This window comes from Enhydra lutris, unplaced genomic scaffold (genome assembly GCF_002288905.1).
Source record: "Enhydra lutris kenyoni isolate GAN:26980312 unplaced genomic scaffold, ASM228890v2 scaffoldscaffold31, whole genome shotgun sequence".
In the NCBI taxonomy this organism is placed as follows: domain Eukaryota; kingdom Metazoa; phylum Chordata; class Mammalia; order Carnivora; family Mustelidae; genus Enhydra; species Enhydra lutris.
In genome coordinates, this window is record NW_019154115.1 from 11995075 (window position 1) to 12022751 (window position 27677).

The following is a 27677-nucleotide window of genomic DNA, read 5'->3' on the forward strand; positions in this document are numbered from 1 at the left end:
ACCCACTGAGCCACCCAGGCACCCCCCATTTGATGAAATTCTTATAGTTGAATTAGACATCTCCCAGTATACACACACAAAAAAGCTATTTTGACACCTGAAACTAATATAATGCTGTATGTTAACTATATGGGAATTAAAATTAAAACTTTAAAAAAAGAACTATTTTATACTACAATTCTGATTTTATTGTGACATTTCTTAAAACCATCTTAATAACCCCCAAGCCCAAATTGCTATCTCTCACAAAGAGACATTAGCATAGACACACAAGCATGGACACCCGACGACACCACTCCCAAATAAAAAACTATTTTACTTCTTAGCCTTTCAAAAGACAAGCCCTGTGATTAAATCATTACAATCAATTTTCAGATGAACTTTCCATAAAAATCTACCATACCTGGTCTCGCCATCCCACATGCCTCACCACTACCAAAAAGAAAAGAAGAAAGGAAAGGAAGAAAAGACAGAACTAAAGAAAGAAATATGGGGGCAGAGGGAATAATTTGTTTACCAAAATACATAAATGTCTCCAAAGACCCTCCAAATCAGTATATCATTTAGCCAATTAAAAAAAAGGTCTTTAACTATTCAAAAATCCTATTTGAAAAAAAAAAAATTTTTTACTCTTGGTATAGTTTGGTAGCCATTGACCAATAGGTCCTCGTTATTCTGCATACAAAGCTACACTGAATTTCCCAGCTCCCTTCCAAGTTAGGTGTGACATATAACCAAGTTCAAGTTGAAGGAGCATGAGCAGCAATGAAGTGCACAAGACAGGATACTCCACGCTCTCTGCCCTTCTGAATGGCTGACGGGAGACAAACTGGAAATAGCATGAAATAAAGTACCCTGGATTCCTGAATTATTTATTGAAGAGAAGCTGCCTGATGAGGAATACTCACCTTAAACTGTTACTTAGTGAAATGAGCTTTTAGGGCATTTTGTCACTGAATTTGGGGGCTATTTGGTACTGCAGCTAGCACTGCCTTAACAGACAGTGAAAATGTTCATCAAAGAGAGAAAAACTAATTTTATACCTGCTCTCCCAATGGCATTTGGCAAATTTTTCCAATCATAGTACTAAAATAATCTTAGGCTAGCATATCAGATATTCTTTAGCAATGTTAGTATTTATTGTCATTTTCTGAATGTTTTCATTTATAACTAGTTTTTACTCATCCCCAGATAGAACTTTTGCCAAAAATACAGACATACAGTTAAGTTGAAGAGTCATACACACAGTAATAATTCCACTTTTAGCTAAAGATAGAAACTTGTAAACTCTGTAACACCCAGATAAAATATTTCTCATGCTTAGAGAAATGTGCTATTTTCACTGTTCAAACAATTTAAGAAGATTTACTCAATGCAAGATTTTCAGTTTTAAAAAAGTAAAAAGAGCTGTGAAGCTTGTTAGCAATGTGGTTTAAGTCCACCACATAATATGTCAAAATAACATTTTTGCTTTGATACATAATATAGTTTAATTATAATACTTCAATACATAAATCAGTTAATATCTTTGATATTTTTCAAATTTGAGAAATAACAAATATCATAATCTGACCATGAGAGGAATTAGGATGTACCTCCACTCAAAACAAAGAAGGGCACCTGGGTGGCTCAGTTGGTTGGGCACCTGACTTCAGCTCAGGTTATGATCTTGTGGTCCTAAGTTCAAGCCCTGCATCAGGCTCCCTGCTCAGCATAGATTTCTGCCACTCCCTCTCCCTCTGCCCCTCCCCCTGCTCATGCTCATTTTCTCTCTTAAATAAATAAATAAAATCTTTCCCAATAAAATACTAAGAAATATATTTTGAATCGGTTTCTACACAGGCACAAAACAGCTACTACAAAGTATTTCTGGAAGAACGAATTTTATACTTCCAAACACTTGAACCAGTGAATGTGCACAGCATTTAAATGAGTATCTTACTGAATTCAGGAACAAAACAAAAATATCCCTGTCTTAAACAACTGTAACATCATTCTCTTTAGTGTGATGATAAGGGAAGCCAAAGAAGAATATACATGTCTGATTTATACATATTCAGCAGTCTCTATTATGTAGTAACCCAATAAAATATAAATACTTTCCAGATATTAGTAATACTAGAAACAGTGACACTCTGTTGTCATCAATATATTGGCACTGATGCTGAGCATCTGCACATTTAAGATTAGGGTACTCAAACAAGTACTGCTTAATGGGTATCTCACCTACATGATGAAATATATAAAGCTAATATATTTATGGACATAAACATATACAGGTATACACACACATATATATTTGCTGACACTGTATATATAGCCGATATTAGAACGGATTTCTTCCCACCAGTCCTCCGCAGTCAGAAGTCAAACAAACACTAGTGTAACAGCACACCATCTATAGGCTAATAGCAGCAGCAGGTGAAAGGAAGCCAGCAGAAACAAGAACGGAACCACCACCTTGCAGGCCATCATTCCCCAGGGGTAAAAGGCAGCCTAAAATAAGATTGCTCTGTGCCGTCATACCTTCAAAAAGCTGCGTTTGGCTGGAACCAAGAGAATACAGACATTTCACAATATCACCTCCCCTGGTCCATCATCTAGCAGAGGTCAAGAGACTCCTGCCGCATTACTCAACTCCAGCAAGAATCAAGGGGGAACCCAAGAACTCTTCCTATTCCTGAGAAAACATTTCCCTGCCTCTCATGTCACTAAAGACTCAAAACCATCTACCACTTTCTGCCTTAGGACCATCAGGACTATTCTCATTGTGACTTAGTTTTTATAGTCATGAGACTATATCAGCAACTACTCTAACTCATTAGAGGCATTTGCTGTCCCTAGGTCACTACTTCCCTTTATTTCCTTATTTCTAGCTCCTATCTCTCTGACATCACCCCAACATAATTCTTAGTGATTCCAATAATATCGATGATTCTTCCAGTACACTTACACCGCCTTTTCTCCAATGATCTTCTCCTACATCAAGATCTCGTTTACATTCTTTTGAACCTGTCATTACTAATAACTGAAACCCATTAATAATCTCAACTTGCACATCCTACTTTCTTTCCACCAATTATCTTTTCTGAAAATTCCCTGCAACAATCCTGCAACACCACTTAAGATCTTTCAATCTACCAATGTTACCACCTTGTTCACTATCACTGGATATTCTCTTTCTTCTGTTTATTCAGTTTAAAGCCAATATTCAATTATTATTATTATTATAATTACTTCATTGTATTGCCTTAAAACTTCATTGCCCCCCTACCCCACCTCTCACCCAAATCCTGTTTAAAATGAACTTTCTACCTGCACCCCTGCAACTGAATGGGCCTGGGGAAAACCGGTAACTATAACTATTCTCACTCAAAAATAATCATCTGTAACCTCTAACAGTTCACTTATGCTTCCTTGCAATGACACTATATTTCCAGAGTCCATTCTCTATCCTATTTACCCAGTTAATGATAGGCACCCCTTGCTTTGCCTCATTAGTGGTAGCAGTAAAACTGACCACGTCAGCTGAAACTATGCAAAGTGATCTTCATATCAATGGATAAAGTTACAATTGTTCCCAACCTTAACAACTTTTAAATATGAAAATACTAATACCCTCTTATTAAATATACTAAAACTCTAATTATTACTTATAAATGTATAGGGGAATGAAAAATTTTTTAAAAATTTTATTTAGTACACCATAGTTTAAAATATTAGAAAAATTAGAATATCTAAAAAGAAAAATGTAGTGTTTTATCTCTTTATAAATTGTATTTTATATACCATAAACTAGAGACAGATATACTTTCAGAAAGTTTGATATTTAAGATAAAAAAAGACATTTCCAAAGCAACAAAACAGTATTTATACATGCTTCAAATTCTGTTAGCACAGAACTGTCCCAACAGAAAAAAAAAAAAGGAATCAAGTGTAAAATTCCTCCTATATACTTTCAAAACTTCTAAAAGACCTATTTACCCTGGTCACCACATTAACTATGAAAATGGACAATGACATTTTCCCTCTAAAATTACTGACAATATAATCCCCATTTCTAGAAAAAGCCATTGTTCAACTAATGAATAAGCCCTCATTGTGATGCTAAATCATAGGATGCACTGTAGTTCCCCTGAAAAGGCCAAACAGCATATTCTTTCACAAAGAATGAATCATTGGTGTAGAATATTCAGCCTATTTAAAACAAAGATCGGCTTTAAATCTATTGCCCATCTTCCAGTTCTTTTGCATACCAACCTCTTGCTTTTGTTCTGCTGTAGAAGGGGCAAATATAAATAATACATATATTGTGATGCCACCTCAAGCAGGAAATAGTTCTAATTAACTCTCAATCATCCACTCCAGGAAGAAGGAAATATTTACCATTTAGATACTCTGTCCAACAGAACTGGTGCATAAAAAACACCCACTTCTCACTACATACTAACTAGTGTAGTAGACCTTGCATCCCCTTGCATCCTCACTATTTCCAGTGAGGCTTTCCTCACCTCTGTGTGACTGGCAGGTTAAAAATCGGATTGCAAAGTCCAAGGCCTCAGTTATGAGATCTCAAATTTGGTGTAATGTCTCCAATAACATGCTATAAATCACCAAATCCAATGAAATAATCTAACTTTTATTATCGTAATTGAATTTAAGATAGACTGACTTCACAATGAACAGAAAGTTGTTAATATCTGGATAGTAGGTAGGTAGGGTTCTTGCCCACGAAAATGCTGTTTATCCCCAAAGCCATCAAAAATTAACAAAGATTCACTGAAGAAGAGTAAAAGGAAGAAGTGGGCTTTTTTTTTTTTTTTTTTTTTTAAGGAGAGAGGATGAGTGTAGAGAAATAAAAGAATGGCTAGGGCAAACCCAAATGTCCTTCTCTCTTTGAACTCCAGGAGACAGGAGTCCCTTTCTCCTGAACACCCTGTCTCCATTCCCCACATCCAGTCTCTCCAGAGGGTGGGGAAAGCACGGGAAGAGAAGCATAGTATGATTGTCCCTGGGACAGAGAGGAAACTAAAGGTGGTCTGTCTCCCTTTTCACCTGCAGTCACAACACTGATCACCCAGGAAAGAGAGATGGGATGGGCCAGGCATGTCCTTTCCCACCTCTGGTTTTTAAGAAGAAAGGGTTAGTGTTGGGGGCCAAGTAGATCATGGGCATAAGGTCAAGAGGAGCAATGTTGCTCTATTATTCTGCTCAATTATAAACAGAACCACTAGACTCTAAGATGTATTAGGATAAGAACCTTTGTGTCGGGACGCCTGGGTGGCTCAGTTGGTTAAGCGGCTGCCTTCGGCTCAGGTCATGATCCCAGCGTCCTGGGATCGAGTCCCACATCGGGCTCCTTGCTCAGCGGGGAGCCTGCTTCTCCCTCTGCCTCTGCCTACCACTCTGTCTGCCTGTGCTCATGCTCTCTCTCTCTAACAAGTAAATAAATAAAATCTTAAAGAAAAAAAAAAAAAAAAGAACCTTTCTGTCCACAGCATCTGAAAGTGTCTTATACAAATTAGGCACTCAGATGATATTAGTAAATTAATCACATGTCAACTGCACTCAGATTAATCATTACACCTGTAAAACAACTAAAACTTGCAATGAAAGCTTGTAACACACTGGTTTAATATGACCATTATTTCCATTTATTCAATCTGGCATTATACCCCTATACACAGAAAATGGGTGAGTCTGGGGCAAAGAAAATGCCAGTTTCCTTTCCTTTCTGAAGTTCCTGAGCTGCAGCAGCTAAAAACAAATACTACTGCAACCAGAGTTACAACTACCTTTCTTCTGTCTTCAGAGATTCTTACTTCTAACAGCCAAAAGTCTACCCTATGTTCAAGGTTCAAGTCAAATGCCATCTCCCCTAAGACGTCTTCCTAAGTATCCCTAAGGCTCCTTCAGTTTGTAATACCCTCTATGCTTTGATGGCATTTTGGTTAAGCATTTATCACATTCTGACTAGACTACTGACTGAAAATTCCCCTGATGGATTTCTTTTTTAAGTCTTAATCCTTCCCGTACATGGACAAATAAATAAACACTTGTTGAATTTAATTTCTCAGTCAGCAGCTGGTTTCCATTCCTCTTCAAAGGTCATCCATTAACCAAAGATCTGTAAACTGCTGACTCCAATAGCCTCCTTTTAGCCTTCATTCCACCTGCGGTAAGTAGGAGCTGCCTGCAACCAAAAACTGTTTCCACATGAAAGTGTGCTCTAAATCTCTAACTACCTTACAGATCCACTAGAACACAGACCTTGTTCAAAATTAAGGCATGTATGCACATAAATTTCCAAGTTGTATGTCAATCTTATTCTTAACTGCATTAATTTATTTATACAACAAGCAATGAGAGAGAAAAAACTATTAGTTACCAAACATAAGCAACACAAGAATACACAGACAAAGAGTACAGACCCTTCAAAGAGCTCACAGTCTAGCTGGGGTGTAGACATATAAACAAGTATCCATTTAAATATTAACTCCCTAAGTGTGAAGTGTTGTTGCAATCATCCACAGTTAATAAAATGTTAAATATTGGTTGAATTTAATGTACTCATCCAGTCAACAGCTGTTTTCCTTCCACGCCTCTTCCCAGAGATCAATCACATGGACCAATGACCCATAAACTGCTGAATTCAAAACACAGCGAGGACTCACCAACACATCGACAACAGTAAAGAGAGGTACAGCCAGAAGTGAGGAGCCAGAAAGGCTTCTAGATTATTTCTGAACTGAATTTGAAGGATGAGTACTGGTTTGGGGGAGACAGAATCTATATACAACTCGCATAAGATGAATGTTCCTTCTGCTCTCTTGTTTCCACAAGGCTCATCTTAAATTTCCAAAATGTCCCCTCTCTAGACCTCAGGTATTAGACCAAGAGAGTAAAAGCCCTTAGTGTTTGTTACATCCTCTTGTCTTTTTTCAAAATTTATCACATGTAAAATGTTTAATCAATCAATAGTTGATGAGTTTATCAAAAGCTTTAGAGTTGTTTTATTTTTTTTAATTTTTGATAACCCAAAACATGTCTATTAACAAGCAAATGCATAAAGATGTTATCCACACAATTAAATACTACATCAATAAAAAGGAATGCACTATTAATATAAACAAACAATATGGATGAATCTCAAAAATACTGTGCTAAAGAAGCCAGATTTTTTTAGACTACATAAGATATAAGTGCATTTACATAAAATTCTACAAAGTGCAAACTAGCCTGCACTTTTGTACCTGAAAAAAGAATTGTTGAGAAGAAGAGAAGGATTACACAGAGTAGGAGGAAACCTTTTGGGGGCAATGGATACATACACTACACTATATTGATTATGGTAACAGTTTCACAGATGTATACAAATGTCAAAAAAAATACTAAATATTATACTTTACATAAGCAGTTTTGAAGATAATGTATACCACAGCAATGTTTAATAGTAAAAAAGGGGAAGCAATCTAAATGTCCATTTAGTTGACGGTTGGTAAGTAATATATCACCAATGAAACAACAGAATATTATGCAACTATTTAAAAAAAATGTAATGATGGTGGGCACACATCTTTTTCATTAACAGGCAAAAATGTTTTATATAGTCGTTTGATGATCAGCAAAATCAAAAATATTTCCAGCTCTAGAGGAAAAGTAGTTAGACATCATCCAATTTTAGAAGAGATAAGGGATATTAAAAATCTGGTCTAACACCTTCATTTTATACACAGAAAATGAGACCTACTTACCTGCATAAAAAAAGTAGACCTTCCCATAAGATCACGAAGCTATTCTAGTGCATCATCCTGATTTCCCTTCTAACTCCTTTCTCAGACATATGGCATGCCTCAGTTCTCTGACACATTACCCCTTCCTTGTGCTTTCTCCCTACCATGTCTGCAACTAACTTGCTGTTATGATCTTGAGCAAATAAATTAAACCCTGAAACCCTTTTAGCCAGTTGATCTACAAGGTCACCTTTAAATCCATGATTATAAGACTCCCTAAGGTGCTAAAACCAGTTATATCCATATCAATGAATTCCTAGTATAATGTCTGAATATAAATATGTAAGATAGCAATACTGCTTATATAGATTACCTATCTGATCTCCAAATTAACTATGAACAAAGGACTAAGTGGTATTCTTACCTTGCCATAACTGTTCATACTTCTATGTCTTAGGAGAAAGTGCTTTTTACTACCTAAGTACAGAATTGAACAAGTGTGAATTTAAAGCTGATAAAATACATGTGGTTATCACCATCACCTATAAATATCAAAGCACCTAGAGAAGTTATTGAACATTTTCACTGCAAATTGTCTCTGTGTTCTGGTACTGCCTCAGAAGCCATATTCCCTAAGATTCTCCAGAACAGCAATATCATTTTCCATGGTGGCTTCATATATTTATGCCTATAGTTGCAAAAACGGTATTAAAAGAAGGATAGCCAAACTCTCATCAGAATGCCTACCCTAAGTTGGTATATATACTTCACCTTTCATTTGCTTCTGCTGAGAATAAACATACAGGGATACTAAATTTACTTAAGCATATACACAGTGATCTAAACAATCACACAGTAATTCAGCTGTGAAAATAAATTATTGGCACTTAAGCAAATTATATGAAAATACTAATATATATTAAAGGAATGTCCTTTCCTTCTTAATTAGATATAAAGTAGAACATCCACGGCGCCTGGGTGGCTTGGTGGGTTAAGCCTCTGCCTTTGGCTCAGGTCATGATCTCAGAGTCCTGGGATGGAGCCCCGCCTCAGGCTCTCTGCTTGGCAGGGAGCCTGCTTCCCCCTCTCTCTCTGCCTGCCTCTGCCTACTTGTGATCTGTCTGTCAAATAAATAAATAAAATCTAAAAAAAATAATAATAATAAGATAATAAAAAATTAAAAAAAATAATAAAGTAGAACATCCACTGCTAAATATAGTGAGGAAAGCATTTAGCTTAAAACAACAATAGATGCAAACGTGTCATTTTAGAAAGGCTTACAGATTTCACAAAAGCCTCAGAAGTCCTTGGAGTAATGTTTAGTTTACAGCTTTCTTCCGTGAGTGAGGCAGACGAGCACATGGTGAAGAACACAAAATCGATTATCAAGTAATGTACGTTTTCTAAGCCTTAATTTCCCTCATCTATAAAGCCGGGGAAAAGGGGATATGATATGTGTGCCTAGTATACTTTATGGTGTTACTATAAAGATTAAATGAAGTAATGTAAGCAAATAATTTTACATAGTGCCAGGACACACAGTTAATGACTGTTTTTACTACTACTACAACTACCAGTACCATAACCTTAGGTATTCTACACAGAGAAGTTAAAGAGCCAGTTAAAAGTAAGTTATCCACCCATCCTCTAGAAGAGGAAGGGGTAAGCAAACTATAGCCTGCTCAACAACTCAGTTGTTTGGTCTGCTATTCAAATGAAGGAAGATTTTTACATTTTTATTTATTTTTTTTTTTTTAAAGTTTTTTTTTTTTTTTTTCAGAGGAAGATTTAACAATAAACGGGAGAGCCAGGCAGAGAGAGAGAGAGAGAGGGAAGCAGGCTCCCTGCTGAGCAGAGAGCCCGATGCGGGACTCGATCCCAGGACCCTGAGATCATGACCTGAGCCGAAGGCAGCGGCTTAACCCACTGAGCCACCCAGGCGCCCGATTTTTACATTTTTAAATAGCTGAAAAAAAAAATTACAAACAAAGTCGCTCTAAACATTACTATTTTTAAGCTCTAATACCACTACTGGTATATAATAATAACAACATGAAAAGGTCTCCTTAGCATGAACATTATTTTTTTTAATGAATATATATATATTTTTTTTAAGATTTTATTTATTTATTTGACACAGAGAGAGAGATCACAAGTAGGCAGAAAGGCAGGCAGAGAAAGAGGGGGAAGCAGGCTCCCCACTGAGCAGAAAGCCAAATGCCGGGCTCGATCCCAGGACCCTGAGATCATGACCTGAGCCAAAGGCAGAGGCTTAACCCACTGAGCCACCCAGGTGCCCCTTAATGAACTTATATCTTAATAGGACAAGTAAAAAACAAGAAACAAAATCGATGGTAAAATTAAATGCCAAAAGGAATAGAACACAGTCACATCCAATGTCACTGATCCTCCAAGCTAACTTGTCATTTTGGGGGGAAAAGAAAAGTTGACGTAAAGGAAGGTATTTGGAAGTTACTATAAGATGGAAAGTGGAAAAATGCAATTACAGGACAGGAAGCAATAAAAATGCAAAAAAGAGCAGAATATGCTCGACCTACTTACAAGTAGACAGGAGAAGGAAGGAAATGAGAGAGAATAATAATAATAGAAATCATAACTTATGGGAAGCGTAAATCAGCAAAGGATAAAGTTTGATCACAATACAAATAAAAACAGGAGTTCAAAATCTGTCCATTACTCTCTTCCTCTCCCTTTCCCATAAGGCCTTGTTTGATTTTGAGAAAACATTGTAAGGAAAATGTTTCAAGATTTCATTAGATGTCTATAAAGAATCTGCTCCAGATATTAAATAAAATTTGGAATGTTAAAGGAGCAAAAGAAACAGAAATCACATTTGGAGAACTTGTATACCCTGACAGGAAAGGTAAACCTGCAAGAAGATTAAATTACTAAAAAAAATTACAAAGTAACATACAAATCAAGTAGATAGTAATTCTGTTGGCAGAAAGAAAGGAAGGCAAACGCATTCATATTCCAGCTTGTGAGGAAGGACTGTAGCATGGAGCTTGAGAAAAGTCTGAAACACCAGGAGGGTAAACTAGAAAAGGAATCAAACAGGGATGAATAAATATAGGCAAATAGCATTAAAAATATGTATATATAGATATAAGCAAGTAGCATTAATGAATTTGTGAGTTAGCAAGTAGCTAAAATCATAAATGCACCCTATCTAGAATAATTATGCTATTTTCTATAGCAATCCAACATCAGAGATAACAAGCAGTTGGACAGACTGAAGAAGTATGGAAACTGTCAGAGCTGATAGAGCAAAAAGCCAAGATGGTTAGGCTTTCCAGCACATTATTAAGAGTGAGAATGAAATTACTGACAATAAATTCCTGGCTGTAGAATGGAAAATGAAGCCAGAAGGAAGTTGCCAAGTTAGGAAAATAGGCAAAAAATGAGACTAGTCTAATTATAGTCAAAAATAAAATATGAGTATTCAAGAGGCATTATAAATTAGAGGAATGTATTTCTGTGGTATTTCATTAAAGCATTCTCGTGATTGGATGACTGTGAATATATGAACAATGGTAAAATTAAACAGTGAAGTACAAGTACATTTTCTACTCTTAAAATGCGGAAAAAGAATTCTCCCAACAAATTACCATCATGTAAAAACCAGGGTAGAGGACAAAATCCATCATGATAAACCTAGAATCTCACCAAGCTAAAATAAAATTATTTCAAGATTCCAAAAAGAAATACTCAAAGGACTTAGAGATACAAAAATATCTAAAATAGTCCTTAAATACTACAGTACTACACAAATACCCACCCTGAAATTTACAGGAAATTTCACAGGAAAGCCACACACACAAAGGCATTATAGCATTAAATGACTGACTGATTATCAGAATATAGAATTTCCAATTCAATCAGAGTTGGCTGACTCAGTTCAAATAGAACTGGTTGTACTATATCAACAAAGTAGGCATGGATTGACAAAGAAATCAACTCTTCATACAGGTCTACTATTTGTTAAATTGAGACTCTGGCTGTGAAACTCTTTTCTAGCCTGATTAATAGCTTAGGAGAGAAAACAGTTCAGGACTCACATCTCTTCATACTTTTAACTATTTATATGTCTTTTTGCAGAAGGCTACTTAATAAAATTTAAGTACTTACTAATATCATCTTCATGATAAATGACAGAATGAAAGGGCAGAGTTCGGTCTTTAATATATCGCTCTGCTGGCTCAACATAAAATGTGCCACCACGAGTCTGGATGAATCCTTCAAATCTTCCATCAATAACGGACCCATGGCTAAAGCTTCCTTCTTCACCTGTTAATGAAAGCAACAAACACTTGGAAAATTAATTTTCACGTAAATGTTAAATTCGTTCCCCTTTAAAAAGCCATTCTTATATATCTTAACCCACTGTGCCACCCAGGCGCCCCTTTTCTTACATATTTTAAAAACTTGAATACAAATTTATTGGGGAAATTAATTTTCACAAAGAATATATCAAGCGGAATTTGAGATGTGAACAGCAACTAGTACTTAGTTAAAGTCTGTACAATTACTAGATAACAACAGTGAGAAGAGAACGTCTTTTTCATTGACAATCACATTCCCAGCATCTAAGTACAGTACCTGGCAAGAATTTAATAGTCATTCAATAAATAATTGTTAAATTAACTTAAACTCGGAAAGAGGCAAGCAGATCCACTGATAAAATATGCACTTCCAAAACACAGATATTAAAGTTTCTTTAGAGGAGCACCTGGGTGGCTCAGTCAGTTAAGCTTCTGACTCTTGATCTCAACTCAGGTCTTGATCTCACAGGGTCATTAGTTCAAGAAGAAAGAAAGAAAGAAAGACAGAAAGGACAGGAAAGAAAAGAAAAAAGGAAAGAAGGAAGGAAGGAAGGAAAGAAAGAAAGAAAATAAAGTATCTTTTGAGTTTTTGCTCTAATCATCATAAGTAAAAAAGTTCTTTTCCCACCTGACATAATCTGCATGAAACTTTTGGCTTCCTTTTTTTATAAATATATTTTTAAAATAAGTAAGTATCAAATATTTCAGAAGTAGTTTGAACAAAAGCATACCAACAATCCTCTGTAATTTGTAATACTGTCCCATCAATTATACTTCTCTAGTGAAAGAAAATACAGGATAAAAAGGCTATTTTGAGATATTCACAAAGAAAAACTGAGCGTCAGCCATCAAATGATATGAAGAAATGAAAAGTAGGAGGATGGTGCATTAAAAGTTAAATTTACCTGTTAAAATTTTCTCATTAAAATAAGTATCAGGCTCTCCACAATTTCTAAATTGCAGAGTAACATTAATTAATTGACAGTGAATTAACTTAGGACTAAAGTTAAGAACCCAAGACACTGGTATTTTAAACATGATTTCTATATGCAAACTCATTTAGTCTTATACTCTTCTTGACCATCACCTAGCAAAGAAAGGTAGACACTACAAAGTTTCTGCCGAGAAAGATAAATGATCAAAGGAATAATGGTTCAATATCGAAAGTTTAGACTGATGGAAAAACACTTTACAGAAAATTTTTAATTTATTAACAAAGTTTCATCTACAAGTAAGAAACTCTAAGTACAGAAATGCCTCATTTATCTGGAATAAAAAATAAGAAAATTTTTTAATAACTTAATTTTCCATAATGTTATGATTTTGAGTGAAGATCTAATATATAGAAATGAAATTTAACTTTCAGTTAACTTTGTCTTAATAACTGAGAATCATCTTGAGTATTTATTAATATACAGTTATAACAGTATTTTGAACCTCTCTAATATCTCCAGAAGATTTGACTGTACTTTCCATACTACTAAACTGTCAAATGTAACTTTTTCTTGGGTTAAGTGTACTCCCCATCGCCCTATTACCTTCTTTTTTTTTTTTTTTAAAGATTTTATTTATTTGACAGACAGCGATCACAAGTAGGCAGAGAGGCAGGCAGAGAGAGAGGAGGAAGTAGGTTCCCTGCTGAGCAGAGAGCCCCATGTGGGGCTTGATCCCAGCACCCTGGGATCATGACCTGAGCGGAAGGCAGAGGCTTTAACCCAATGAGCCACCCAGGCGCCCCGCCCTATTACCTTCTTAATCAGTTTAGTAAGGGAAATTTGTTAGAATTGTGAACACAGTAGTTTGGAACACACTCTAAAGTCTTTTTGGAAATCTTCATGAAGTCATTATACACATCTGATCAAATCTGAAAAAGTCAGTTCAGAAACTGGAGCAGCAGGTAGCTCTAAAGATTATGTGTACCTCTGTGGCCCCCTGTTCTTCACAGCCCTAGGGCTAAGGCTGGGGTCCATCTTGTTCTGAGATTGAACACCAGCAGTACCTTTCAAGCTCACTTCAGGAAACAGATAACTTCATGCCACGGTAGGCTGTACAACACTGAAGCTTTAGAATTCTTTGCACAGTGATGGAAATGACCAAAAAAAATAATACAAAGGCAAAACCTGATCTCTCCCAATCCTTTTAAGTATCTAAATATTTTTTTCTCATGACAAAATTCCCAAAGTGTTTTGTTATAAACCACATTTTCATTTTTTTAACAAATAAAATTTGGTGGTATTTAAAATTGAGACATACCATGTTGTTATTTCACTTTTCATTGCTTTAGCTGCTTAATATTTAAGCTTTGCTTCAATGCTACCTTTGTCTATACTTCGAATCTTCACAAGTCTATTTCATTTTGTAGATCTGAATGACTAAAGTTGTTTCTCATCTGAAGTATGCTAAGACTTAAATGTTAAAGAATGTTGTGTAACATTTATCCAGTAAAGTCTTGATTTAAAAAAAAAAAAAAAAAAACATTGTTAAAAACACAAAAAAGATTGTGAGAGGGAAAGCCCAAAAAAGAGTTTTTTTATGAATCTCTTTTTCCCTTTTTTTGGGGGGGGGGGGGCTATTAAGATGATCTTTACACTTTCCCCTTTAGGTTTCTTCTCTTTTCATATAAAACACAGCTAATGCTTTGCTTGGAAGATCAGAAAATTAAAGAAGTCATTAAAAACTTTTTTAAAAATCTAACAATCATATGGGTGCCTGGGTGGCTCAGTTGGTTAAGCAACTGCCTTCAGCTCAGGTCACACGATCCTGGAGTCCTGGGATTGAGTCCCACATCGGGCTCCCAGCTCCATGGGGAGTCTGCTTCTCCCTCTGACCTCCCCTCTCATGCTCTCTCACTCTGTTTCTTTCTCTCTCTCAAATAAATAAATAAAATCTTTTTAAAAAAAATCTAACAGTCATAGGTATTGAGAGAATCACAACTACATATCTTTCAGAAGCCAGGCACTGTGTAATTCAATATTAAATATACATATAGAGATAGGTTCAAGGGTTACTTTATTCTTCAAAGACTGTTACCCTTCATAATACATTCAAATCTCCTCAGGAATTATCCCACCTCTCTGAAATATATGCCTATACCTCAAAATATATGTGTTTCTTTGTACAGAAAAAACTAAAGAAAGAGATCCTTCTAAGATTCAACTTACCATAAATATGTCCAGTGTAAATATGAGAGGTATCATAATCAAGTACTTCATTTGATGTTTCTACTTTAAATTCATCACTGAAAAGAGATGTATCCCGCTTCATTCGTAGGTTGAAATGTCTACAAAACAGTATGGAAAAGGGAAAAAATGAAATTAAAAGGATCCAAATTTTAAACATTTTTTGTTAAAAATTCTGCAAAATCTAAACTGTTTCATACCATTTGTCTACCTGGAAATATACAAGATTTTTCTTTAAAAAATTTTGCTCTAAAATTAAATGTAGTAGCTACAATGCAAATCGAAATTATATATAATTAAACATTAACTGTCTAAGACATATTAAAAATTAAATGCCAAAAGGCTGATTCCCACATTGTAAAACAAGTTAATTTAACAGCAACTAAGTTGCTTGGACATAAAAACAAGCTTCTTGACCCAATTACTATTATTTACCACTACCTGTCTTTCCTCTTTAGTAATTCTGCAGCTTTGCCATTTTCCCCTACTTTTCACAACTTAAATAATACATTAAAAAGTGGGGGAGGGGGGCTGGGAGAGGGTGGTGTGGTTATGGACATTGGGGGTGGGGGGTATGTGCTGTGGTGAGTGCTGTGAGATGTGTGGACCTGGTGATTCACAGAGCTGTACCCCTGAGGATAAAAATACATTATATGTTTATTTTAAAAATTTTAAAAATTAATAAAATTTTAAAAAAGAAGAAGGTGGTAAGACGACTAGGGTCGGGAAGACTCCACCTCTTGGGTAAGGTTCTAACTACTTTCACTTTGTTATACAAGAGCAGGAGAGAGGAAACATCAGTTTCCATGACGGAAGGACAGGACAAGGAGACAGGAGGAGCCTGGCTGCCATCATGGCTGTGGTGCATTCTGAGTATCTGACTGGAAGGGCCATGGCTGGGTTTAATGCCCAGCTCCCACCGTCTGGGAATTCTTAATTTTTTTTTACAAATGGTTCCACATTTTTGTTTTGTACTGAGCTCTTTCAATTATGTACCCAGTCTTGAGGGAGAGACACTTTGAAGAGAGTTGTGACACTTCAGTGTTTGAGCTGTTGGCGTGCTGACAGGAAACTAGCCCTGACTGAGGTCATTTTGATCAGAAAAAAAAAAAAAATTTTTAATCATGCTAAACTGTGTGGCAGTCAGGGAACAAACTGAAGTGATAAATACATATTTTGTGGGTGAGCCTTTCTGAACTAATAAAATATTTGATTCATTAAAAAAAAGTGGCATCTATATTAATGACTCTCCTCAGAAAAGTAACTATGTATGCTCTTTCTTTTACATATACATACACACACAACTCAATTCAACTTCTATATGTTTTCCCTAGGGCTTCTAATTCTTCTAATTATCATTAGACCTTCCTCAATTTAACTTGAGAAGCCCCTGATGACCAATATCAAAAGACCATGATCTTAGCCGAAATCTTACTCATTTTCAATGGTCCTCTATAAAAGACAAAGACCAAAATACTGAGGTGAAATTAAATAAAGAATCTAGGGTTTGAATCAAACTATGAATCAAATCTTATGCCTAAAATCAACTAGCCCAGGATTCTGATCTCTTAAATAAAGATAATAAATTCTATCTTGTAAAAACCCTTTTAAGGATGATAGCTTATAATACATGTAAAATCATTAACACAGCACCTGGCACAGAGGAGCTGCAAAATAAATGGCAACTAATTAGCTATCATTACTAAACCCTTAAACGTATTTCAAGTCTCTTCTATCACTGTTAAAAGAGTCTGCACATAGCACAATTTCTCCCCAATGAATCTGAACCAAAGTGTTCAATTAGCAACCCCCAAATGTTAGTAGGATGTAGAGTAACTGGAACCGCCACACATTGCTGGTAGAAGTATAAAATGGTACAATCACATTTCAGAAAACTGACAGTTTTTTTTAGGTTAAACATGAAAACCCTATGGTCCACAATTCTACCCCAAGAGAAATGAAAATATAAAACATAATTCCACAAAAACAAACTGGACACAAATGTCCATAGCAATTTCATTCAAAATACACAAAAACTGGAAATCAGTTTTTCAGTTAGTATCAACAAGTAGAGTTTAAAAGACTGTGGCTTATTCATACAATGGCAAACTACTCAGCAATAAAAAATGCCAAACTACTAAAAATATGCACTTTTGTGAAGATACAAAAGAATATATATAGTATAATTTCATAGATACGTAATTCTAGAATCGGCAAAAACCTATCTACAGTGACAGAAAGCAGATCGGTAGCTGTCTGGGGTGAAGAGAGACTAAGAGCAAAAGGGGATGAAGGAACTTTTTGCTCAGAGAGACATGTTCTATATCTTGATTTGAATGGTGGTTACACAAATATATACATTTGTCAAAACCTAACTCACACTACACACATGAAATGAGTACAGTTGACCTTTCAACAACACAAATCTGAAGTGCATGGGTCCACTTTACCCATGGATTTTTTTTCCCATAAATATAATACAGTATTGTTTTCTTAATAATATTTTTTCTCTAGCTTAAGAATACAGTATATAATACATAAGACATACAAAGTAGTATTCATCAACTGTTTATATAATCAGTAAGACTTCCAGTCTTACTGATTATATAATCAACAGTAGTTGAGTTCTGGGGGAGTCAAAAGTTGTATAAGGCTTTTTGGCTGTGTTAAGGGGTTGGTGCCCCTAACTCCCACATTGTTCAAGGGCCAACTGTATATTTTATGTAAATTATACTTTGTGCTTGCTTCAGCAGCACATACACTAAAATATATATATATACAAATTATACTTCAATAAAGTTTATTTTGAAAGGAAAAAATTCATTTTTCAAGTAAATAAGGGTCAACGGTATACTCATTAGCTTCAGAAAGTTGTGTCCCTTTTTCAACTTTTTCTATTTTATATTTTCCTTAATTTCATGTCAATCTTGGTACTCCTTTATTTTGAGGTTGTATTCATTTTCAACTGGCCTAAAACTCTCACCAAAAAACTCCAAAAGCTTCCCAGGGCTGTGACAAAGACTCTAGGTTAGGAAAAGGATCCTTAGAGCCTTAAGTTTTCCATCTCCTGGCACAAGTAATCAAAAATCAAACATACCTTCTAAACGGGAACTCTGCAGACAAGGTTAAAAACAGACTACCCTGAACAAACAGGAATCCTGTCTGAATTCTTACTACACATCCTGACTTTTCATAAAATTTCTTCTGTTAACTAACAGGAAATTCTTGATCATATATGAAGCTATAAATAAATACATTATTTTTTGAAGGATGACAATATTTTGAAAAATCATCAACTTATCATTATATATACTTTTAACTCACTGTACAAATACTATCTGAAAAAGAGCATCTTTGCTAAACGGACTAAAACACTAAAAGTCCAAGGGCTTTTAGTATATTTATCATTCAAGATTTATTATTCAGCAAAATTATTATACCCTATAACCATTATAAGCAAGAGTATATTCTATATGCAAAAAAGGGGGGTATAAGCTTCAGAAAGACAGTTAAGCTCAGTGTAAGAATAATCTATGCTACACTCCCTACCCCTCAAAAAATAGTTTTACATCACTTTAACTGTTTAAGCACATAGGAACCCTAGAGGAAGTTAACAGAGAAAATTTAAGAACACTTGAAGTAGTTCCTTTCCAACCCTGATACTGGCAGTGTAAGAAAATCATCTCACATGTACAAAACATTATTCTCCATAGTGATTTAAATTGGACTACACCATATATAAAATCAGTTCTCAATTATCCATTCACCATCAAGTAGCAGTATAGATAATGAAACAAAAAATCGAACTGAGATCATACCCCCGCCAAATGCATTGCTTTTATTAACATTAAATTGCATCTAAAACATGCATCAACAGAAGAGGGAATGGTACAACAGTGAGCCTGAATGGCAGGTAAATGGTAAAAATAAACAAGATTGAATTCAAGTCTATCACAATCTATGAAATAGACAAACTACGAAAGAATAATTAGAAGCTGGATGTAATTTACTCCATTAATTCATTAAATTCCAATTCTTTAATTTTAATTCCACTACCATCTGTTTAATACATATCTTTACACTATTTTAATATTTCTATGAATTATAAATTCTTCATAACATTCCTGTTGGATAACATATTACAAAATAATTAGCTAACCACATTCTACCTTCCCAGTTTCTCAACAAGCCCTGAATAAAAAACAATCCGAAAACATAATCTGGTTTCTTAATTGTTTACACTTTTGGTTCAAAGATCAGAAAAACTACAGTGACCACTGCCTTATAAAAATCATTGTATTCTGGGGCTGCCTGGGTGGCTCAGTGGGTTAAGCCTCTGCCTTCAGCTCAGGTCATGATCTCAGGGTCCTGGAATCGAGTCCCACATCGGGCTCTCTGCTAGGCAGGGAGCCTGCTTCCTCCTCTCTCTCTCTCTCTCTCTCTCTCTCTCCACTTGTGATCTCTCTCTGTCAAATAAATAAAATATTTTAAAAAAAATCATTGTATTCTGGAAAAAGTTTGATGGTTCATTAAATATCAAACACAGAATTATTATGACCCAGTAATTTTACTGCTAGGTATATATAACCAAAGGAATTAAAATCAGGGACTCAAACAGATTCTTGTATACCAATATTAATAACAGCATTATTCACAATAGCAAAATATGGAAACAACCCAACTGTCCATCGATAGATGGATTTTTTAAAATGTACATATGAGGGGCGCCTGGGTGGCTCAGTGGGTTAAGCCTCTGACTTCAGCTCAGGTCATGATCTCAGGGTCCTGGGATCAAGCCCCGCATCCAGTTCTCTGCTCAGCAGGGAGCATGCTTCCCCCTCTCTCTCTGCCTGCCTCTCTGACTACTTGTGATCTCTCTGTCAAATGAATAAAATCTTTAAAAAAAAAAAAAGTACATATGAGTGGAGTACATATACAATGGATTACTCAGCCTTAAAAAGTAATGAAATTCTGTTATGTGCTACAACATGAATGAACCTTGAAAACACTTCGCTAAGTCAGACACAAAAGGCATACTATGGCATGATTCCACTCATCTGAGAGACCTACAAGAGGTAAATTCATAGAGATAGAAGGTAAAATAGAGATTATCAGGGACTGCTGAGAGGGCAGAAAAGGGGAATTATTGTTTTGGTTTTTTTTTTTTTTTAAGATTTATTTATTCATTTATTTGACAGACTGAGATCACAAGTAGTCAGAGAGGCAGGCAGAGACAGAGGAGGAAGCAGGCTCCCTGCTGAGCAGAGAGCCCAATGTGGGGCTAGATCCCAGGACCCTGAGATCATGACCTGAGCCGAAGGCAGAGGCTTTAACACTGAGCCACTCAGGTGCCCCAGGGAATTATTGTTTAATGGGTAAAGCATTTGTTTGAAGACCTCCTCCTGTGTCTTGTCCTCCATCTCTAATTGGAAGCAAGACCCAGATACAAACACAAAGATATGTCCATAGACCATATGGTGTTGGTTATGATGTTGTGGGCCCTCATATTTTCCAAACCTGTCCATTTGCCAACTACTTTGACTGTAGAGCCATGTCCACTGGAGCCCATTCTCAATCAGCTTATACTCACTTGGAGAGACATATGTCTAGGTTTGATGACCTGGTTAAACATGGTCTGCGTGCCTTACAAAAGACACTTCATGCAGAACAGGACCAAATTACAAAGAATGTTTCCACTGGAATTGTTGGTAAAGACTTTGAGTTTACTACTTAGGAGGAGGATGATGTATCTCCATTCCCGGAAGGTCTTGAAGAAAGACCACAAAGAAAGGCACAGCCTGTTCAACCTGCTGATGAACCTGAAGAAAAGGCTGATGAACCAATGGAACATTAAGTCACAAACCAACCAGCCTTTATGTGTATTACCAACTATGTAAGAATGTGGAGCACGTACTGATGACAGCAATCTATACTTTGAACCAAAAGATGCAGGGTGGTCTTATGGTATGTTTTAGGAATCAGTCCAGATGTGTTTTTCCCAAGCAACTTGTCTGAAATCATGTAATGGTGTGCATTTTTCTTTGAGGATCTATATAATCATTTTCTAGAAAGTATAGTTATCTGTACTAATATTTTTTGTATGAAGAACATAGTGTTTTGTGGTCTTAAAGACAACTGTGAAGTAAAACTGTTTCACCTGCTTGTAGGGGGAAAAAAGAGTTTCCGTTTGAGAAGATGAAAAAACTCTGAAAATGGATAGTGGTGGTAGCTGCACAACACTATGAAATGTACAACTGCAATTGTTCACTTAAAAATGGTTAAAATAGTAAGTGATATGTTATTTTGCCATAATAAAAATAAATAAGTAAAATTTTTAAATCATTGTATTCAAAAGACTTGGAGAATAAGATAAAATTGTGTGGCCAGAGATATCGTTCTTGGTGATAAAAGCTCCAAGAGAACCAACTCAGACAGTGATATTGCGAAGATAATGAGATTATAACAATCTTCCCAAATGTATATAGGTTTACGATTTTCACAGCATTTTTACCTATGTTACTACATCTTATCCTCAGAGTAACACTGCAAAGGAGTCATGATGAGTATTTTTATCAAAGGGTATGACGCAAGGTCACAAGAGTAGAATTAGAACTAGAACTTCAGTATTCAGCTGCTGCACCTTGCTCTTTCTACAATACCACAAATGCATCTCAAGCACGTGATTTAAAAAGTCAAGCTAGGGGCACCTGGGTGGCTCAATGGGATAAGCCTCTGCCTTCGGGTCAGGTCATGATCTCAGGGTCCTGGAATGGAGCCCCATTATCAGGCTCTCTGCTCAGTGGGGAGCCTGCTTCCTACTCTCTCTCTGCCTGCTTCTCTGCCTACTTGTGATTTCTGTCTGTCAAATAAATAAAATATTTTTTTTAAAAGTCAAGCTAATACACACTGAGTGCTGTGGTAGTCTTTTTTTTTTTTAAGATTTTTTTTTTTTTAATTAATTTGACAGACAGAGATCACAAGCAGGCAGAGAGGCAGGCAACGAGAGAGAGAGGGGGAAACAGGCTCCCCACTGAGCAGACAGCCTGATGCGGGGCTCGATCCCAGGACCCCGGGATCATGACCTGAGCCGAAGGCAGAGGCCCAACCCACCGAGCCATGTAGTATTATCAGTCTCTGAAAACAAGTCATCTTTTAAAATCTGAACAAATGCAAATAAGATAATGAAATTAAAATATAACCTTATTTAATTCTCACTGAAAATTCTATAATACCACCATAAGAAATTTTCTTTTTTATGATTAAGCCACTTTCAAGATTACGGCTAACCTCTGTCTCCTTTTACTATGTTTCTTTCAGTAAGTTTAGTCTTATTATTATTATTATCATTATATAGCACACTGTCATCAAAGAAAAACTTTAGATTTTCTTTGGGAAGAAAGATGCTCTGTATAAAGAACACTACTTGCACCTGGAATGTTTTTCTACCTTTAGATTTAACCACTATACTGATTCTACTGATCAACAGTATTTTGTCCCTCATATTGATTATAGTATATCTACTGTAATTCTTTCTTGTTTTCCTCAGTGGCATTATAGTAAAGATGTAAAGAATGCAGTGAAATTACAGGAGGGCAAAATCAGTTAACAAATAACAGTAATTTGAAAAAACAAATCAAACAGATTCCAATTCTCTAACTTCACTGTTTTGAGGATCTAGTTGTACCATATGATAATAATAGCTGATTTTCCTTTCTAGGCTTTAGAAAAGCACTCTACATCTAAAGAAACAGTAGAGGTACCAGAAAAAACAAAATAAATTTTGTTTAGGATAGGACTCTATAAAAATTTCTGGAAGTTTATGTACCCTCTACATCTTTATATGAAGAAGTATCTCTTCTACATATTAGAACATTAAGAATACAGAGTAAAAAGAAGTTGCCTTTATCCATACAGCTGCTATTTTGGCTAATGAGAATATGGCTCTGATTCTAAGAAGAAAACAACAATAGATAAAGGGTACATCCGTTGAACTGAAGCCATATTAGGACAAAAAGCCTCAACTAATGAAGTACCTTGGTAACATAGGGAAGAACCCTGAGAGCAAAAGCCTTGCTTAAAAGTACATCAGTATAATCCAGCAGTCCCAAAGACCAGAACTATCATCATAAACAGAGGTCTATCATATCTAAATGGAACAGGTCTATGGTAGACCTGGCTCAATGACTCCTAGAAATAAAATGTACTACTTAACAGGACACCCCTGAGGTCTCTAGATGTTATCTCTTAACATTCACTTTATTCTTAATAAAGATCTGAGTCTCCATCCAAATTATTTTTTAAGACAAGTTGCCAACATTTAATATCAGTACTATGAGTCAAATATCTAGTTTACTTCCATGACTACACTTTTTGAAACAGAAAAGTCCTTTTTTCCAAATGATCTTTAAAAAGTGTGTGTGTGTGTGTGTGTGTGTGTGTGTGTGTGTGTATCTCTATTTTTTTAAAGGATAAAATGAATGGGTTGGTAGAAGGGGAAAGGGCACAGTCAGCCCACAGGAATCACACTGGGCAGTACCTGAGGCAATCACCCCAGAAATTCTAGGGCTATACAGTTTGAAAGATCTAGTTCCAGGCTTAACTGTTGTCCTTGAGGTCAATTACCCTAAATAAGCAAAAACACATATATGAGAATCCCCAATGAAGATAAAAGTAGAACTAAAACCTGAGCTAAAATGAGTAACTTTTACCCTGTGTAAGAAGACAAACAGATCATTAGTTTAAGTCTTTCCCATACAAAGGAGAGCCAAGGGGAAGAATCCACCACAATGGCATCATCACAGAACACAAGATTAGATGTATTTTACATTATGTGAGAATAAGTAGATTTATCTATTGGAGAGGGGAAAAAAAAGTTTCTGTAAACACCTCTGACTTTATGCAACTATGTTATGTTAACTAAACAACTGGCAAGCAAAACTACTAAATATAGGCATACCTCTTGTTTTTGAAGATTTTATTTTTAAGCAATCTCTACACTCAACACAGGGCCTGAACTTAAAACCCCAAGATCAAGAGTTGCATACTCTAACTGACTGAGCCAGCCAGGCATACCTCATTTGATTGTGCTTCATTTTATCATGTTTTGCAAATAGTGTGGTTTTTTACAAACTGAAGGTCTGTAGCAGCCCTGCATCCAAGTCTATTGCCACTATTTTTCCAACAGCTTCTGTTCACATCATATCGCAGTGTCACATTTTGGCAATTCTCACAATAGTTCTAACTTATTCATTATTATTGTATTTGTTATGGTGATCTGTGATCAGTGATTACAACCTGTTAAAAGCTCAGATGATGCAATTAGCATTTTTTAATAAAGTATTTTTTAATTAAGGTATATACTTTTTTTTTTTACATATAATCCTATCGCATATTGAATGGACTACGGTACAGTATAAACATTAACTTTCAGATGTGCTGGGAAACCAAAAGATTCATTTGACTTGCTTTATTGCAATATTTGCTTTACTGCAGTGGTCTGGAACCAAACCTGCAGTACTCCAAGACATGCCTCTATAAAAACACTAAAACAATGATAGGATTTAAGAGTTATCCAGATATTTAACATAAATCAAACATACAAAATCATAAAGATCACCTGTATTATTAATTTCACAGATCAAATAAGGTTGATATGACCTAGATCATACAAATATAATCAGAGTTTGAATCTGAACCAAAATCTCAAATATTAATTCAGAAAGATCTATGGACCCCATGTTCACTTAAGTATTTACAGTAGCCAAGATATGGAAACAAACCTAAGTGTTCACTAATGGATGAAGATAAAGATGACGTGCTATATCTATGCAATGGAATACTACTTGGCCATAAAAAGGAAATCTTGCCATCTGCAACAACATGGATGGAACCTGATGGTATTTTGCTAAGTGAAACAAGTCAAAAACAGAAACACAAATACCATATGATTTCACTTACATATGGAATCTAAAAAATAAAACAAAACAAAGCAAAAACAAACTCATAGATACAGAGAACAGACTGGTGGTTACCAGAGGAGAGGGGGTTGGGAGGTACACAAAATGGGTAAAAGGGATCAAGGGTATGGCAATGGAGGATAACTAGACTTAGGGTGGTAATTACTTCTAGTATATACAAATACGAAATCATAATGTTGTACACCTAAAACTTACATAATGCTATACACCAATCTTACCTCAAAATCAACAAATAAATAACAAATTAAAAAACAGGGGAGGTGGGGTGCCTGGGTGGCTCAATGGGTTAAAGCCTCTGCCTTCGGCTCAGATCATGATCCAAGGGTCCTGGGATCCAGCCCTGCATGGGCTCTCTTCTCAGCAGGGAGCCTGCTTCCCTTCCTCTCTCTCTGCCTGCCTCTGCCTACTTGTGATCTCTGTCAAATAAATAAATAAAATCTTAAAAAAAAAAAAAGAAAACAGGGGAGGAGAGCAGAAGATAAGATAGAATAATATCTAGCACAGAGAAGGGATTCCAAAACTTCTGCTGAATCAGTTAAGACTTGTCTGAGCAGCTAGCAGGTTATTCTTCACATGGAAAACACTCTGAAACATTTCTATGATCATATCCCTTCAAACTACAATATTCCCTATTCCCGTTTGGGGGAAGCAGGAAGGAAATTTGCCCCTCTGCATTCAATTTCAATATTTCAGAGCTCTCTCTCTCTCTTTTTAAGATTTATTTATTTTAGAGAGAGACGGAGAGCATGCCCACAAGTAGGAGGAGCAAAGGGAAAGGGAGAGAGAATCCCAAGCAGACTCCTTGCTTAGCACAGAGCTTGATACAAGGCTCAATCTCACAACCCCAAGATCACAACCTGGGCCAAAATCAGGAGATGGAGGCTTCACCAACTGTCCCACCCAGGCCTGCCTCAGATCTCTCTTTTTTAAAGATAAAACCTATCATTATCTCTTCCCCATGCTCAATTATTCTACTCCTATCCACATTTTCCAGTGCCCCTTTTAACTATCCAGACCCGAACAGGCCTAAGGATCCAAACACCTCTTCCAAGCTCTACTCCCAGGCTCCACCCCATCCACCCGTGGCTATAAAAGCAGCTCACGTTTCCTTCCTTATGGATGAGCACTATACTCAGTTCTTATCCTAAATCTCCCTCCCACTTAAAATAAAGTTTCAGATGAAAGGGATGTACTGCTGCTCTGCTATTGCCAAACATTTGATAGTTTTCTGATTTGCCTCCCTGATTATCCCAACTTCCAGAAGAAAAAGAACAAAATGGTAAGAACTTCTACTTTACAATTTATACTAATAAACTATGATTAACTGATTAATGATCAAGTGACAAGAACTTAGGAAGAAGATACCACCATTAGGGTGCCTCAGTGGCTTAGTCACTTGAGCCTCTGATTCTTCATTTCGGCTCAGGTCATGATCTCAGGGTTTTGGGTCTGGGCTCTGTGCTCAGCAGGGAGTCTGCCTGAGAGTCTCTCCATCTCCTTCTGCCCCTCCCTGCTGAACTCCTGCTCTAATAAATAAACAAATCTTTAAATAAATAAATAAATACAAGATACCACCTTCATCTTCTCACTTTATAGTTAGTAGGGAAAAAAAAGCATATGATAGCAAAAGTTTCAATATAGCAGATTCTTAAATGTTCATGGGAAGCACAAGTAACATTTCCTATTTGGGGAATTGAAACACAAAGAAGTGAAGCTGAATGACCATGTCTCAAAAATATCATCCAATATTACACTGGACAAAGTGACCTCTAAAGTCTCTCAAGATTTAGAATGTGAAAGGCTCACTCAGTTTGACAAGTGGGAGTAAGCTATTTGTAAAACTGAAATGTAAGAAGATTTTGGGAGTCACGTATATGGTCCGAACAGTTTTACTATGAACCAAAAACAAAAAACAATGAATCCTATTTATAACACAACTATTTGTCCCCTACTACCATGTATAAGATTTTTTTTTTTTTAAGATTTTATTTATTTATTTGACAGACAGAGATCACAAATAGGCAGAGAGGCAGGCAGAGAGAGGGGAGGAGGAGAAGCAGGCTCCCCACCAAGCAGAGAGCCCGATGCGGGGCTCGATCCCGGGACCCCGGGATCACGACCAGAGCCGAAGGCAGGGGCCTTAACCCACTGAGCCACCCAGGCACCCCTATAAGATTCTTGATATGCTATGTGTTCATACTTGATCTGTTCATTCAGCATTGTTCTCCCAGAAATGAGTTTGTGAACCTAACTAATACAAAGTGATTATAATTTAAGATTTCAAAGATGCATACAAATTATTAATTAAAATTAACTGATGTGTTTCTGCTTCACACATTTAAGTAAAAATTAGCCATGCTATACTCAAAAGACAACTGGAGTCCTTATAATCGATCACTGCAGAATTAGTACAGATGGTTGTCAAAGATATTGGCCAATATGCTC

The 27677-nt window shown here is 36.1% G+C and overlaps 1 protein-coding gene and 1 pseudogene across 2 annotated transcripts in view; one reads left to right on the plus strand and one right to left on the minus strand.

Moving 5' to 3' along the window:
- LOC111153288 (ADAM metallopeptidase domain 10) overlaps nt 1–27677 on the minus strand; it is a 133583-nt gene that overhangs the window by 62815 nt on the left and 43091 nt on the right. For both annotated transcript variants that reach the window (XM_022512219.1, XM_022512220.1), the window contains 2 exons: nt 15238–15356; nt 11883–12041 (listed from right to left, as the gene is read on the minus strand). In XM_022512219.1, coding sequence (XP_022367927.1) covers nt 11883–12041; nt 15238–15356 — 278 coding nt within the window. The remainder of the gene's footprint in view (nt 1–11882; nt 12042–15237; nt 15357–27677) is intronic.
- Nucleotides 16109–21109, plus strand: LOC111153098 (annotated as a pseudogene).